The sequence below is a fragment of the Hippocampus comes genome, unplaced genomic scaffold (genome assembly GCF_001891065.2).
Source record: "Hippocampus comes isolate QL1 unplaced genomic scaffold, H_comes_QL1_v1.1 scaffold257, whole genome shotgun sequence".
NCBI lineage: Eukaryota > Metazoa > Chordata > Actinopteri > Syngnathiformes > Syngnathidae > Hippocampus > Hippocampus comes.
The window spans coordinates 642370-660426 of record NW_017804972.1 but is presented as its reverse complement, the minus strand read 5'-3'; the positions used below and the strand labels follow the sequence as shown (position 1 = coordinate 660426).

At 42.6% G+C, this 18057-nt stretch overlaps 1 protein-coding gene across 5 annotated transcripts in view; it reads left to right on the top strand.

The window, feature by feature from the left end:
- The window catches only part of rbfox1 (RNA binding fox-1 homolog 1), a 214124-nt gene that overhangs the window by 125268 nt on the left and 70799 nt on the right, over positions 1–18057 (top strand). The window contains exon 1 of one of the 5 annotated variants that reach the window (XM_019892250.1): positions 14358–14476. The exons of the other annotated variants lie outside the window; for them this stretch is intronic. Within the exon in view, the coding sequence (XP_019747809.1) occupies positions 14441–14476 (36 nt within the window). The 5' untranslated portion in view covers positions 14358–14440. Of the gene's footprint in view, positions 1–14357; positions 14477–18057 lie in introns of those variants that run through there. 5 annotated transcript variants of the gene reach the window in all.

The following is an 18057-nucleotide window of genomic DNA, read 5'->3' as shown; positions in this document are numbered from 1 at the left end:
TTGTAATCGGTTTCTAGGTTGCCCAGCTTCCATTCTCGCCATGATCTTAGCTTTCAGGTCAGTTGCTGCCTCGCTCAGCATTTCATTCATTGGGGCTGGCCTCCCAATCTCATCATCTGCATTTGCATTCATTGGGGCTTGCCTCCCAATCTCTGGTATGACCTCCTCCTCTGATCTGGCAGTCTGGGGCCTTCCACCATGGAACCTGCGTTGTACCTCATCAATCTCAAGTTGTGACAGCAGTTGCCGTTTGTGGATGTTGGAACACTGAGCTACTAGTTGTTTCGTGGTCAACCGTGACTGTGGATTTCGAAGTAACCATTTAGTCCACATTCTCTGCATATAACCCCTCTGACTAGGGTTGCTTGAGTAGTAGCATTCCAACAGAGCCATGTTATCGCATCTCGCCCATCTCCGCTTTGTATATATATATATATATATATATATATATATATATATATATATATATATATATATATATATATATATATATATATATATATATATATATATATATATATATATATATATATATGGGGGTATGGTTCTCTACAGTCATCAGCCCAAGTGATGGAAAAGTCAAGAAAAAAAGGAGCCTGTTCACTTCTGCTGCATGTCATCCTGCTAGTCTGACTGTGATGCTACTGTGATACTAATGTCTTTCTTTACACCTTGTGAGAGGGCTCACGACGAGGGGACAACTAGAAGTATGTGCAAGAGATGTCATGACCCAGTGAATACCTCATGGACCTACAGTGTAGATGTAACAGCGGTACATGGGGGAAAAAAGGACAGAAGGACCCAACATCCACACAGAATTCCAATTTGCTTCATGAATGCACTGTGCTAACTTGACTTCTAAGTTCACTTCATTCTGTGACCATACTTGTCACGTGTAGCTTTTTTTTGGAGAAGGTTTGCTGGAGGTCAAAATTGTTGTGGACCAGTACAATAAATAATTTAACTGAATTAGCCATAATAGTTGTTTACAATTGACTGGAGCGCTTCCAGGTCGGAATTGGGGCAATTCGAGTTGGATAAATCCGATTTCCCACCTTCTGTGAATGCAGCATTCGTCTCTTTGTCAGTGCATGGACCAGAGTTATAGTTCATCAGAGATGCCCCCCCCTCCAACTATGCAATATACATGAAAATAAATATATTATAGCTTTCCATATCTTTACCTAAACACCTACTGATGAATTGGGTTAATGTTAAATGAATGGCTGTTTGTCTGTGCGTGCCCTGCGATTGGTTGGCAGCCGATTCTGGGTGTTCCCCGCCTGCTGCCCGGAAACATCTGGGATCAGTTCCAGCATACCCTTATGAGGATAATTGTGGTGTATGTGCTAGATCAGGGGTGCCCAAACCTTTTTGACCAAAGATCTACTTTTCGATCAACCAACCTCCCGCGATCGACCCGTTACCGCGCACAAACATGCACACACACACGCACGCTATGATAAGGAACAGATTGACGTGGAGGTATCCAAGGCACTTTGGCAGCCTGTTAGCTATTGTAGCTCACACGTACCGTTTGAAAATGCTTCCCTCAGCCCTCCAGATTCCTACTCTTTTCCCGTGCCCTCTGTGAATTGTACATGAAACAAACTCTGAATGATAATAATGATAACCATAAAAGATAGAGTGCAACAGCTCCGATCGCAAGCTGCAATTGCAGACTGCTGAGCTAACAACTTCCGGTGACGCAGGTCACGCGACACCGTAGGTTAAAGATTTACCTGCTTTATTTTATTTTATTTTTTTCATACTTTTTGTGAAAATGAGAATGATAGGATGATTAGGGTGCAGTGTACATTAACATAAAAAACATTACTCACATCCACAAAGACACACAAATGGTTGTTGTTTTTTTTTCTGCTCTACACCCCTCGTGATCGACTTGGGACCAGTCCGCGACCTACCGGTCAATCGCGATCGACGTAATGTGCACCCCTGTGCTAGATGCATGCAATTTGGTACTTTATGGTCCTCTCCGTTTTAAATGCTATGCCGCATTCTTGTGTCATCTATACACCAATTGCAGAAAATATAGCACTTACTATGCCAACTTAAAACCAGGCCAGATGCCACAGTTTATGTTTTGGCTCTCCAAAATACAATACATTTTGAAGAAAATGATCATAATTATTCATGACAAACAGGGACCTGACATTGATCACCTCCCAAGCCCTAAGAATGAAAAAAACAAAATACAAGTGATGACACAACACATAAACCGACAAAATACTTCTGAACAGAATACAACTCGGTTGTAAACATACTGTGTACAGCAACTGCACAAGCTCATGCAAAATATGATTGTGGGGTCTTGTGCCAATTGGATGGATTGTTCAGAGGTGCTATCAAAAACTCTTAATAAGATATGTGTGTGGATTCTAATTCTTACCCCTGTCAACTGTTCAAGAGTAGGAGGGCAAAGAAAACGGTCTTCAGTCTGGTCGTCCAGCATTTCACGCAACTAAGAATGCGATACAGTACAATAGGAAATACTGTAATCACAGTGTGTAACCATATGTCTTAAAGCCTACGGACCAACAAAGAATATACAGTATACTGTATACAAACATACTCATGATATGCCTCAATGGTTGTCAGGGATATCAGTCAAGGACCTGATTTTCATTTTGTCTGTACTCTGCTTTATCTCCCTCAGATTAAAAATAAATAAATAAAAAAAGCAGGAAGCTCATCCACATGTACAAAGTAACCTTTGAAAAGAGTGTGCATTTTGGATCGCCTTGGAGGATACTCTATTAAACAGAAATTCTGTAAATGGAACAATCACATTTTAAAGGTGCTATTTCACAAACTGGCTTATAAAGAAGCACTTTGATCCAGACGAAAGAGAGAATATCATTACTATTGTGGGTGTAGATTTACGCGAGTGTTTTCACAGTCTGGTGACGGAGTCACGGGTCCCTTGATAATGTGCAAGTAATTGTGCCATGCCGATGCTGACAGATTTTTTAACATATTTGGCACTGCAAAATAGTGTTCACACAGCATCTATATGTCATTGCAATGATTTATAAAGATATTGTAACAAATATCTCCTCAAGCAACATGAGTATTACACTAACTGACAAGTTCTGTGCCTGTATAAGAAACTCCAGGCGACATACAATACTCAAAAAATGTCCAGTTTCCTAGTAACACAGTCCAAAGATTGCATGCAATTTTAGCAGATGAACAGTGCAAAAAGGTTATGACACTGGCATCATCACAGAAACTGATCAAATATTGAATGTCACCTTTGATAGAATGGGATATGATAGCTCTCAAATATGCCCAGCAGATTGATTTGGTCATTGACTTGCTCACCCAGACTACAGAATAAGCCATTTCCAAGTCTTCATAAATGTGTGTGGGAAGCTTTGCTCTCATCTGCATAGCGCTTGTGAACCAAGGTCATTTCACAATTTATCGCAGGGCATTGTTCTGTCAAAGATCCAATTTTAAATGGTGAAACGGCCCTTGAATGCATGTCATCACATTATGAACTTGGGGGGAACATCATCCTTTTTATTTTGTGTGTTTTAATAACAACACTTAACAATACATCCAAGTCAATTTTTTTCTCCTGTTTAAACCTGTTACTGAGAAAAAAACATAGTCTTGCTCGTGTTGAATTCTTCATACGAACTTCAGCAGTAGCATCTCTGTTTCCAGAAACATGTTTTGTATGAAGTTGATACTGTAGGATTGTGACCCATTGTGAGGATAAAGAGGATCAGAAAATGGATGGATGGATGGATGGCTTAAACCCACACTTGACATTTACGTCACATGATATAAATATAGTGTCCCTTGTAAGCGAGTAAATGCAGTTTTAAACACTTATTAAAAATTAAATCGTAAATATAAGTGATCAGCATCAGATAAAGAATGCCAATTTAAAATAATATGTGGACATCGTGTGTTGAGTTTCCCTTTAAATCACTGAGAAAACCTCTGTTGCCTGCAGTGCAGACCAAGAAAAATGTGATTGAATATATGAATGTAATATGTATACCATTTTTAGAGCATTATTTTTTTCTCTAATTCACAGAGGTAACAAAATGGAGACATAAGAGACCCACCATGAATACTCAATTCAACTCAACTGTATTTATAGAGCACCTTAAAACAACCACCGTCATATGAAGTGCTGTACATGGAGCAAATATAATTCATAAAACAACAATCAATAAAAAAAATATATATAACAAAAACAGTAGAAAGAACATACAGAGTAAAACTAAATCAATTCTCAAAATGAATCAAAAGCCAAGGAATAAAACTTTTTAAGATGAGTTTTAAAGATGTACAGCGAGGGGTTCAATGGGAGGTCATTTCAAAGGACAGAAAAGGCTCGATTCCCTCTGAGCCTCCGCTTAGTTCTCAGTGCCTCTCATAGTGTTGTCCGCAGAATCGAGGCACCGGGCAGGTGCCTAGGGCGCGGAAGAGCTGAGAGAGGTCAGGTGGGAGGCCATTTAAAGATTTGAAAACACATAATAAGAAAAGACCTCGAAAATGTATAGGGAGCCATTGAAGGGATGCCAGAGTAGGAGTTATGTGCTCCCTCTTACGAGTACCAATCAAGAGGCGAGCAGCAGCATTCTGAACCAACTGGAGATGCTAAATGGTGGATTGGCTGACTCCGAAGTAAAGTGCATTACAGTAATGTGACGAAGGCATATATTACTGTTTCAAAGTGCTCTCCAGAAAGGAGGGGCATTACTTTAGCCAGCTGCCTTAGATGAAAGAAGCTGGATTTAACAATGTCACCAGTTTGCCGATCCAATTTAAAATCACTGTCCATTTTAATACCCAAGTTCGAGACTGTTACTTAAGATAAGGAGCCAGGGGGCCCAAGTCAGTAATACAGCTTTTACAATACATATTGACATATGGCAATGATAAAACCAAAACTCTACTGGATTGAATTTGAAGGCATTCAAATCACTCAAGGTAATGTAATGTCCTCCGAGCTACAGTAGGTAATTCCCTGTCAATCCATAAATCTGAATTTCCACAATGATTAAAAATAATAATAATAATAACTCCTGCATCCATTATCTGGATCTAATTGTTTATAACTTGCCCCATATCACCCCCCCTCCATAATGTTTTGCAGAAATTATTTAAAATGTTTTCAGAAACCAAACCATAAACTCATGCCTTGAAATTTTTGAGGGGATGTAAAATGGGTTTAATCATTAAAGACTCCATTGTTCACAGTTTATGTGTGAGCTACAAGTCTCACTCTCTCACATAGTCACAGGCCCGCAGATGGGTGCTGGATATGACCAGGGCATCATTAGTGTTTTTATAGCCACTGTCACCCTCATCTATTTGCATATGTGGCTATGGTGGATTTGAGATGCAACAAAGTACAAACACTAATCTTAAAGCTTGTTCAGCAAATTTAAAAAATTTTGGGACAAAACCGGCACATGTCACTCCACTACGCAGTACACATGTATGCACTGTACATCCACTCAAACTTTGCAAATGCAATCCCAAAGCAAGTCATTACACTGATTACAAAACTCATTGCAAACCTTTCTGAGACGCAACAATTTAACAAATCTTTGCAGGTTACAATCAAATCTTAAAACAATCAAGACATTCTGTGTGTTGCCAGTGTCAGAAAACTTGGTCTCAGCAATCACCTATTTTTAATTCCTCTCAACTATTTTTTTAAGTGACTTGCAACAAATCTAGGGTGTTTTGATAAATGAATAGCTTCTTTTTTTGTCTTCTAGGGACTACGTTAAGTGACTTCTCCATCCCTTCACAATTACCAACTTTGCCGCGGTAATTATATTTTTAGTGAATTTCCTGTATCTCTGGGCTTTTTTTAAAAATCTTACTTACAAATAATCATTTTTTTACCGTTATTTGAGATTTTTCGAGAATCTGAAATTCTTTCCAGAGCAGCATATGTTCACCACTTCATATCCGCATTGCAAATCGCTGTCGTGCAAAGCCACCACTGATGTTTTCAACCTTAATCCCCTCTTCAAAGCATGTAGTTTGTAGAAGCCATTAAAAAGTCAAAATGAGTTATTATTGTCTCTTTAAATTAGGGTTTGATATATGTATGACCTGCATGATTGGTGTCAGAACTTGATTTGCATTTTCGGATTTGTTTCCAGGTAGGGTTGGACTCCGCTAAGGTTGCCTTTTATCACTGAGTGTCTTCATAACCTTTCTGAACAGATTTTCTAAGCGCAACAGAGACATTGAGAGTGTCAGATTTGGTGTCCTCAATTTTCCATTTGTGCTTGATGTGGTTCATTTGGCATCATCAAGCTGCGATGTTCAACTCTGGCTGGAGCTATTCACATTCGACTTAAGTGGTTGGGATGAGAATCACCTCTTAGAAGTCTGAAACCATTGTCCTCATTTGGAAAAGATGTGAGGGCCCTTCTCTGATTGAGGGTTGGGGGGAACTGCCCCAACTGAAGGTGTCCAAGTGTCTTAGGTCTATGTTCACAAATGAGGGAAGAATGAAGCTGAGAGACCAATAGGCGCAGAATTGATGCAGCATCAGCAGTGATGTGAACTCTGCAGCTGTCTGTCATGGTGAAGAAGCAGCTGACACAAAAATCAAAGCTCCCAATTTAATGGTTGATCTCCGTTCCCACTATCACCTATGGCCATTAGCTGATGGGCGTGCCTGAAACAAGATCATACATAAAAACAAACGTAATTAATTTTCTCTACGGGGTGTCCAAGCTCTTCCTTTGAGATATGGTGAGAAGCTCGGTGATCCTGGAGGGACTCAGAGTCATGCCATAAGTCCTCTGCATCACAAGAAGCCAGATGAGGTGGCTCGGGCATCTGGTTTGGAGTTTTCCTTCACTCCATCCTGGTGAGGTGTTCCAGCACATCACCCCCAGGAGGATGACAGAGGACACGCTGGAGATACATGTGTCTCCTGGCTGGCCTGGGAACACCTCGGGATCCCATAGGAAGAACTGGACAAAGTGGCTGGGGAGAGGGAAGTCTGGGCTTCCATGCTTAGCCTTCTGTCCCTGTGTCCTGACCATTGATAAGCGCAGCACAATGGATGGATGCATGGATGGATTTAAAGGTAGTACATTGTATTTTTTTTCCAGGCTCATTTCTTTTGTTTGTAATTTAAAACAATTCCATTGGAACACATAAATCATTGCCATATTTTCATGATATCATTGAAAAGCTTTTTGCTTCTTCAATGGTGGGGTGCCAACACAACCTCCTGGGGGAAAAAAAAAAAACTAACACGGTTGGATTACAACACATAACACAAACACGTTTCTGTTCTCAGATAAGAGGAATGAACAAAAGAATTTTCTAAAATCAGATCGTTTTAATAGAAATAACATTGCTCTTTAAATTTCAGTGAAATGTGGTGGGAGGATGATAGTGGGAGTTTGGCTGACATATTGAGCTGCTGTGTGTGCGCGTGTGTGTGTGCCTGTGTGTGTGTGTGTGTGTGTGTGTGTGTGTGTGTGTGTGTGTGTGTGTGTGTGTGTGTGTGCGCACGCGCGCGTGTGTGTTTGCATGTTTGCGTGCATGTGTTCAATCTTCATTCCCTTTCTGTGTGTGTGTGTGTGTGTGCGCACGCGCGCATGTGTGTTTGCATGTTTGCGTGCGTGTGTGTTCAATCTTCATTCCCTTTTGTAGCTCCGCTCGGTCACACCTTGCTTCATCTCATCCCAAACCATCTGTCAACTACAAGACCAATATAAACACGCATCCAGCACAGACACGCACATGCACGCACGCACACACACCAGGATTGATCCCACCCTTTCCTCAGCAGTGCATCCGCTCCTTTTTCAACCACACTCCCTTCCTCTTTGTGTGTCTGGGCCATCAGGCAGTCAGAAGGCCATGCCAGTTTAGGGAGCCATTGATCTGTAGATGATACACTGTCATTGTGTATACGTGTGAAACTATGCACAAGTCTGTCTATCCTGATTTTCCATTTGTGTTTTGATTTATTGCTGACCTTTCCTTTGGTGGACCATAACAGTATCCAGGCTCAGGCATGCTGTATGTCTGTGGGATGAGTTGGAAAATGGTGGGGGAGATAAGAAGGACGACATACAAATATCAGGATTTGTTCAGTCAAGAACATATCAGAGAAAATACTCAGTGTGAACATTGCAGTCAAGCAATGAAGCAGATGGAGTCCCAAGATCATGTTAAATAAAACAGGGGTGTCCACGGTCGGTCCTCCAAAGCCACTATGCAGCCTGTTTTAGATGTCTCCCTCTTCAAACACACCTCCTTCAAATGATCAGGAACGTTATCAGGCTTCTCAGAGCTTGCTGATGACCCGATCACTCGAATCAGGTGTGATGGGAGAGGGAGACATCTAAAATAGGCGGCATAGGGCCTCTCTAGGACCAGACTTGGGCATGCCTGTGTTCAAAGATGTACAGTAAGATAAAGCAGAAATGAAATTGCCTGTTCAAAGCGATATAAAATCTCATTAAGATATAGTGATCTTTTTTTTTTCAAATTCAATTCATTGTGCAAAGTGTAATCACAGTAACCGATGGGGTTTTTTTCATTTAACAACCCCCCAAAATAAGCAATGCATGAACAAATGTTGCGCATACCAAAGTTTATGCTGAAACAGTGATTGTAAATATGTGGTGCTATGTATATAAACAAATATATTCTGAGCCTAGGTAAGTGTCAAGGAACCCGAGAGTTCTGCAATTCAGAGATCCATCAAAATCACAAAAACCTGTTTAAATGTCAATTATGCATTACATCAACAGAGACTTCAGCAAATATCAAAAGACAGCCAAGGCTTCCGACATAAATTTGGAAAAGAATGCAATTTTAATTTCAAGGTCTAGAAACGAGAAAAAAAATCCTCTCTCATGATAAATCCATCGATCCATACACTTTCTGAATATGCCACAGTATACATACAGTATATTCATCCATCCACCCATCCATCCATTTTCCGATCCGCTTATCCCCATCCCATCTGACTTCGGGCAGTTGGTGGGGAACACCCTGAACTGGTTGCCAGCCAATCGCAGGGCACACATAGACAAACAACAATCCACGCCCACACTCACACCTAGGGACAATTTAGAGTGTTCCATTAACCTGCCACGCATGTTTTTTGGAATGTGGGAGCAAACCGCAGTACCCGCAGAAAACCCACACAGGCGCAGGCAGAACATGCAAACTCCACACAGGAAAGCCGGAGCCGGAATCGAACCCTGCACCTTTGCACTGTGAGGCCGATGCGCTAACCAGTCGACCACCGGGCCGGCTCTCGCGATATAGCCCATTTTATATCACAATAACCATATGCCACAGTATACGTACAGTATATTCAGTAATTCTCTAAATACCAACTTAGAGGCTGTAAAAGAGGATGTATGAGTAGCAACACCCTGGTAAATCATCTTATGTTTGCTGACGATCTGGCTATTTTCTCTTTCAACAGCTGTTGAATATATTCACTGTTAGTGGTGTTTAATTTGATGTAAGATGTAATGCCAAAAAGAGTGTTATCCTCTGCAGGGCAAAAGGGATAAAGTGCTTGCATTCCAATCATTTTACTCTATTTCTTGTTTTCTTAACAAATGTGTCTGAGATTAGCTGCGAACCAAGGCTTGCTTTGTTCTAACGCACCATGATGTGCTTTGTAAAATGCTTTCCTCACTGAAGTTATTGTCACAGTATCTGTGTATGCATCCAGATTGCAGCCCCGAACACCTTCCAATCTGTTTTTTTTTTCCAAACATGTAACGCTACCACGAACATCAGCAAGATCAATCAACAGACATCGGCAGCGGTATCAGCCATGCCAAAGATGCTTGGCTATGAGAACAACCTAAACGAGCATGGGCCATCTCTGTGAAAGAGAAGGTTAGAGGCAAAAATAATTAGCCTCCTGAAAGAGCAAAGCAAAGTTGTGAAATACAAGAAAGAATTGCCCAAAAAAAATGTCCTCAGGTACTTGAGCGTGCCAACCAAAGACTCTTAGCTATCTCCTTGAAGAGGTACACGACAGACTGGTAGAATGAACAAGCCAGCTCCCAGTGGCAAGATCACACGACCCACCCATGGCTGAGAGAGCAAAACTGGAAAACGATACCGCGTTCCAACTGGACTGGAAAACCCGCATGGAGGTACTAATCATGGCAACATAAGAATAAGTCTGAAACACGATATCAATTGAGGCTGGGGTCTACCACATCAGACAGGGCCCAGGTGCAGGCTGTGCATAGATGCCCCAGAGACAGTGCAGCATATCACAGCAGGGTGTAACATGCTGGTATGCAAGGCACATATGGACCTTCATAAGGTCGCAATAATACTGTACCGAAATATCCTTCCATCCATTTTCATTTCTGATCTGCTTTATCCTCACAAGGGATGCAGGGCATGCTGGAGCCCATGCCAGCTGTCTCTGGACAGTAGTCGGGAGACACCCTGAACCGGTTGGCAGCCAATCGCAGGGCACATAGAGACGAACAGCCACCCGCGCTCATACTCACACTGAGGGACAATTTAAAGTACTCCATTAACCTGCCATGCATGTTTTTGTAATGTGGAAGGAAACCATAGTACCTGGAAAAAAAACCCACAAGGGGAGGCTGGAGCCGGGATCCAACCCACAACCTCTGCACTGTGAGGTTGACGCGCTAACCACTTGACCACCGGGCCGCCCATACCGAATCATACACTGTATGTACCAAATATGGACTGTAGTTCCCCTATAGTTCCCAGAATTAAGATGGCAGACATCACCATGGGTGTTTGAGAACAACCAGTGTCCTGTGGGACTTCCAGATCCAGGCTGACAAACAAGTGATAGCCAACCAACATCAGAAGGCAGGGGTCATGATAAATGTAGCAAACCCGAGTGACAGCAATATCTGGAAAGAGGAGCACAAAAAGCTGGAGAAATACAAAGGACCAAAGGAAGAACTCGAGGAAATGTGGATGATGAAGGAAACAGTGACGTCAGTAGTGATCTGGGCACTGGGGCAGTTACCCCCAAGCTTCATGGACAGCTCTAGTGGAAACCAGGAACAGCAATCTGAAGGAATCTCCCTGTAGAAGAACGCAATACTGGGAACAGTTAAGATCCTGCATAGAACCCTCAAGCTCCGATTCCTCTGGACCCAAGCTTGAAAGGCATGCTGCCTTGGCACACAGCATGAGTTTGATCTTCGACAGTGTCCCAAGATCCAGTCACGGCTGTTTCACCTTGTATAAAACATGGATGGGTTGCATCAGAAAGGGTATCAGTCATAAAAATGGTCGCTACAGTGGTCATGTGAGTGATTCGCTGTGGGCATCCCTGATAGTGCAAGACTAAAAGTTACAACATTTTTCGTCAGAAGTCTGGTTATCAGTGTCACGTTACGCGTGATGGTCGTGTAGAGGACCCCAAAAAGCAGGGAGGCAGGAAGGAGTGACCACGATGTATTTAACAAAAATGCAAACAGGAGTACACTGGAGAAACTAACTCAAACACTCAAAGTCCTCAAAACCACAAGAAAACAAAGTAACAAAGAAACAAAAAACCTATGACAAAAACAAAACCTGACACATGCACAGAGACACACACAATGATCCGATACCGACTAGTCGGGCAGAGAGTTCTTTTAACCAAACATTAACTAATGACACAATGACCAACAGGTGTGCCACTGCAGGAAGAGCCCTACAGTGCCACCTGTTGGTCACAAACAGAACCACCCTAACAGTACCCCTCCCCCAAGGGACGGATCCCAGACGTCCCAAAAAATGAGTTGACTGGATGTGGCTTGTCGGAAACGGGGGAGCGGCCGCAACACCCGTACCACCAGGAACAGGAACGGAAGGCGACCACAGCACTTGCGCCACCGGGGACAGGAACGGACGGCGACCGCAAAGCTTGGCTTGCTGGGGACAGGAACGGAAGGCGACCGCAACGCTTGACTCGCCAGGGACAGGAATGGAGGGCGACCGCAAAGCTTGCCTCGCCGGAGACAGAAACGGAGGGCGACCGCAAAGCTTGTCTCTCCGGGGACAGGAACAGAGGGCGAACACAAAACTTGCCTCGCCGGGGACAGGAACGGAAGGCGACTGCAACACTTGCCTCGCCCGGGACAGGAACAGAAGGCGACCGCAAGACTTGCCTCGCCATGAACAGGAATGGAGGGCGACCGCAACACTTGCCTCGCCGGTAACAGGAACGGGTGGCAGTGGGACCAGGCCTCTGGTCCTGCGGGGTCCAGTCTGGTCATATCATTCTGTCAAATTTTGCGTGATGGTAGTGTAGAGGACCCCAAACAGGGAGACAGGGAGGAGCAGGGTGGAGTGACCAGGATGTATTGAACAAAAATGCAAACAGGAGTACACTGGAGAAATTTACTCAAAAACTCAAAGTCCTGAAAACCACAAGAAAACAAAGTAACAAAGAAACAAAAAAACTATGACAAATACAAAACATAACACATGCACAGAGACACACACAATGATCCGACACTGACTGGTCGGGCAGGGAGTCCTTTTAACCAAACACTAACTTATGACACAATGACCAACAGGTGTCCCACTGCAGGAGGAGCCCTACAGTGCCACCTGTTGGTCACAAACAGAACCACCCTAACAATCAGGGTTTGGAAAAAATAAGTTTGTCATTTCAAATGTAGAGGATCAGCTCAATGAGCATCTAAGGCAGGGGTAGGGAACTCCGGTTCCTCGAGAGCCATATCCTACCTGTTTTAGATCCCTCCATACTCCAACACACCTGATTCATGATTGTCTCAGGCCTCTACAGGGCTTGCTGATGAGCTAATTGTTTGAATCAGGTGTGTTGAAATAGAGAGGGATCTAAAACAGGCAGATATGGATCTCGAGGAACCAGAGTTCCCTACCCCTGATCTAAGGCCTAGTACACACTGCGATTATTCCCATCGTAAAATATTTTTTCTGTGCTTCCAAAGAGGGATGGAGGCGGAAGCAAGAAAAGACTTGCTTTGGAAAATATTTCCTGCTGTCTGGGACACCCACTTTTATACAAAAATTGGTGGGAAGTATTTTGTTTTATTGCACACTTTTTTGTTTATCGGTCAGGGTGTTTCTTTGATTGGCTACTTTCTTTTTTAATATCTAAGGGTGTTGGCCCGACCTTTGTCGGACCCTACTATCAGGACAAACCACTCTTAACACACCTCAGACCAAAGGACAACCTGAGAGTACTGTCTTATTAGTGATAAAAAAGTCGTGTGTTTGACGTCCTTGGCCAGAAAGGGGCAAAGTTAATTTAATGTTTTCTTTGTTTCAAATTGATAACTGATAATTTCTTGTGGAACGTCTGCTCTGTCTGCCTCTTCACTATGCTTTTGCTTTGTTGACAATAATCATCATCCAGGGTGCTAAAAAAAAGGGGGTGGAACGTGAGCTATTTTTATCAGTGAAGAAACTCACTCCCAAGAAAAAAGTCATCCTCCTGCTGCATGCTTGTCACCACCTCTATCACATATAATCAAACTATAGGTTGAGTACATATTTTATTGTTTTTGGCGGCTGAAAACATTGTCTGTGCAGGCAATGAAGACTTTATGATGGCAACTGATTATTTCTGCTTCCTCGAGTTTCCATGGGCTGTATTTATTTGAATCAGTCTCAAAAGAAATACAATAAAGCCGTCTGTATAAGATAGTTGCTAATTGGCAGAGATAAAACTTGTGGATCCACTGGCACAAGTTTGGCGGTGTCTCACGTCATGGATGTCTGAAAATTATATTGTAATGGAAAAACAATCCACTGAAGAGCTTTTGGAGTTTCATCAATCACATCTGCACATCCACATCAGTTAATGGATTGCTCAGCGGTACCAGCAGAGGGTTCGCCGCATTGACTGTTTTTCTCCATATTCCTTCTTACTGGCATATGGTGTTTTCTAAGTAGGAGGTCTCTGCGACTTATTTCGTATAGTGTAATGGTTGATGTTAAAAATGACACCACCTGCGCTGTGCTAATCCGTTTGAAACATTTATGCTGCCAAACTAGTTCCAGAAACGCTTCACCACATTTGGAGAATGATGTCAAAATGGAATAATAATGTTCCTCTTTACAGGAGACAGCATCCAGTACATGATGCCTAAAAAAAAAAAAACAATTTCCATAATATGTGAGTCGTACTACTCTCAGTTAGACCTTGGGCAGAAAACCTGTGAGTGGAAGTTAGGAGTGAGACCCAGTTGCAGAAAAAAAAAAAACCTGGACAGTTTGAGGAATGCTTCTGTCATTCCCAGTAGCACCTCCTCCTGCTACTCTCACACCCACCCACACACACACACACACACACACACACACACACACACACACACACACACACACACAGCTATCCATAATAGATGCTAGCTGTAGGCAAACACTGCAGGGCTGGACTTTGTAGCACAGCTGGATGTGCATGGAAGGCAGAGACGACATGGTAGAGCAGGTACCCCTGAGAATACTGAACACGTTTCTTCTCTCTCTTTCTCTGTCTCTCTCTCTCTGCTCATCGTCGCTTCTCCAGATACTCTCTTGCACCACGCTGTTTGTGCTGCGACTGCAGAAAGCAGCGTGCTACATGCCTCTTTTGCAGTTTGCGTGTGCAGGCGTGCCTGCATGCAAGTGAGCATCATTTTTACCTTTTCTTCTGAAAAAAAGCTTTAGTAGTCAATAGGTTTATGTGGTGAGAGAGAGAGAGAGAGAGAGAGAGAAAAAGTACTGTCGCTGCAGCTGTCAAATGTAAACCAGAAGTGTCATTTTGTTTGTTCACTAGGAAGGGGTGTGTACAACGGTATTCTGAGTTGGTTTCCGTGATGCATTTTGTAATTTCATATGAATGCTCAGAGCTGTATGCATAATGAAAATAGCATCGGTTGCTGGTGTCATCCCCCTCCTCGGCACCATTGATAAAGTGAACCTGTCTGAACTCCACAATAAGAGATTTGTGATAGTTTTTTGAGTTTCAATTCTAGTTGTATTCCACTGATTTGAAAGCAACCATTCACATGGATAAAACAATGGTCCCCAACCACCGTTCGCGGGACACTTTGAACTCGGTCTGTGATGAGTCACACAGATGAAAGATTAAAAAAAGTGTACACTACTTTCAGTTTATTTATTATCCGAGGCTGAAAAGGACTATTTTGAAAAGTGACTCCATTCTTTCCTTTACATATGTATGATGGACTCTGGAAGCATGTCAAGATGCTAACTGTCTCGGTCGCTTACCTCTAATATTGAACGCACAAGCTAGAAAAAACAGACATATTTGGAAAGTTTTCTTTGCAACAAGGTAAACAATGAGACACACATTATTGTTATATCTACAAAACACCCCAATTTTATGTTGCTCATATCATTCAGGCATCTGATATTTGTGCTGTGGCGTTTGTAGCATGTTTGGGTGTGTTCATAGTGACATTATTGAAGTGAAATTGTTTCCCTCATTATGGTGTCAGTGCTGCTAGTAAAGGTCCACCCTGTATAAAAATACACAGTGGACACAGGTTTACTGTTTTATGGCAATTTATTGAAAAGACAAAAGTGATATCAGACTCCAAAAGAGCCAGTAGCTGAAGGTTGCTGTCTTATCAAAGCATCTCCATTGACGAAAGAATTTAGTCCTGCCGACGGGCTCCTCATTACTGGCAGAGAACAAAATATGATAATCTAGGTATTAAAGAGTTGTTATATTTAAAGCTTAATGTCTACATTCCAATCATGTCCGTGTTTTATTTCCCATCCATTGCAGCGGTGTACAGTACAAAGGCGAAATAATAACAATTGGGGATGCACTGAAATGAAAATTCCTGGCCAAAACTGAAAACGAAAATAGGGCAACCAAAGCCAAAAATTGAAACCGCAAAATAAATTTTAATGCCTTTACCCTGACCTGGATAATTTTCTGCGCTTTACCAAATTTGTCAAAATGTGAGCTCTCTCATTTCTTCCAAGCGATGCAAACACTTTCACAGCCCTCGGCCAGGCAACCTTCTCACCCTGGACAAATGGCTGGCCGCTGAGGTGGGGGAATTTTGAATTGATTTCCCTGCCGCTCACCTCCACTCCGTTCAGCAAGCCGGAGGCCACACCACTACCCCTGCCCCAGCCATTTTTTTTTTTACCTCCAAGGTAGTGCCCTGCAACGTCCTGGTCATCATGGACAGAGACCAAGACTTTGAACTGGTTTGCTTGAAAGGTTTTTACTTGCGGCATCGTACCATCCTGTGTCAGCTGTATTCTTTGAGTCTTTTTGGTGACCTGATTTTTGGTGCATCCCCAATCAAAACATTGCCATTTTCAAGTATTTCTGGATGTAAGTAGAAGTATATAAATGCAGGTTAAGTGGGATCTCCTGTGATATGTGTGAACAAATGTTATTTGGTGCACTTAACTGTTAACAGTGACCACTCTGTCATCATTTTGGCAGAATCAATGATGATGGTGGCAGCACAATAGTCAACTGGTTAGCACATTGGTCTCACAGTGCAGAGGTGCAGGGTTTGATTCCGGCTCCGGCCTTCCTGTGTGGAGTTTGCATGTACTCCCCGTGCCTGCCTGGGTTTTCTCCGGGTGTTCCGGTTTCCTCCCACATTCAAAAAATATGTATGGCAGGTTAATGGAACACTCTAAATTGTTCCTAAATATGATTTTGAGCATGGATGGTTGTTCGTCTACGTGTGCCCTGCGATTAACTGGCAACCAATTCAGGTGTACACCTCCTACTGCCCGAAAACAGCTGGAATAGGCTCCAGCACCCCCGCCACCCTTATGAGGATAAGCTGATTAGAAAATGGATGGATGGATAATGATGATGGTCAGCCAAAGTCTTTGTGGCTCTCAGTGAGAAGGTTCTTCGGAAAACTATCCCATGGATGGAGAATAAATGAATTATGATTTTAAGAATAACAGTACAGTAAAAATTTAAAAATGGAAATTGTATCAACCTGTGAGAGCAAACGTGAGAGCATAAATGTATGACACTTGTTAGTACTTGCTTTGTCTTGTATCATCGTCATGCTCACGTGTGCTTAAAGATGTGTGCACGCGTCTGCCTGTGCGTGTATGGATGTGTGGGTTGGTGGGTGGTTTTTGTGTGCAGTGTTCTGCCACGTTAAGCATATTTCAGTGCTCTAAATGTGGTTCTTATTACACAGCAGAGCATTTAGCCAAGACCCACCATCTGTATCACTCTTTTTCTCTCTCTTTCTCTCACTGCAAAATACAGTATTAAATGTCCTCCGAGCGCACATACATAGCCATAGTGTGGTGGGAGGTCTTTTTCTTTCCTTACAATTTCTAAAATGTGCTCCTTCACTGAGCAGTCAGGGCAGATATGTGTTTAATACATCCGTGCTGTCCTGCATTACAAATGTGATTCTAGGACCACTTTTCACTGTTGGTATTACACGCAAAAAAAAAAAAAAAAACATAAAAAAGGAAAAACACTCAAAGCATTAATTCTTCAAAAGCTCGCTGACATTCATTCACAAAATAATTCTACTCTCGTGGTATTTGATGAATTCACACTAAGGTCATGCATGAGAACAGTGCGAGCAAAGACAGGAAAGCCCACCCTAAATAATGTGGATACACACACACATACGCACGCACACAGATATATAGATATATATCTATATATCTATATATATGTATGTATGTATGTATGTGTGTGTGCGTGTGTGTGTGTGTGTGTTTGCGTGCGTGTAGCCGTGGCCACTTTCCTTGTTGCCAGTTCGAGGTTGCCATTGGCTTGTGGTATCCCGAGGGACTTGTAGCTGTCCTCAGTGTCTGCTATTGTTCCTTCGGGGAGTGAGACCCCCTCAGTGTGGACTACTTTGCCTCTCTTACTCACCATGCGGCTACATTTCTCAAGCCTGAATGACATCCCCATGTCACTGCTGTAGATCCTGGTTGTGTCGATCTGGGAGTCTATGTCCCTTTCGCTCTTAGCATACAGCTTTGTGTCATCCATGTAGTGGAGGTGACTGATCATAGCTCCATTTCTGAGGCGGAATCCATAGCCAA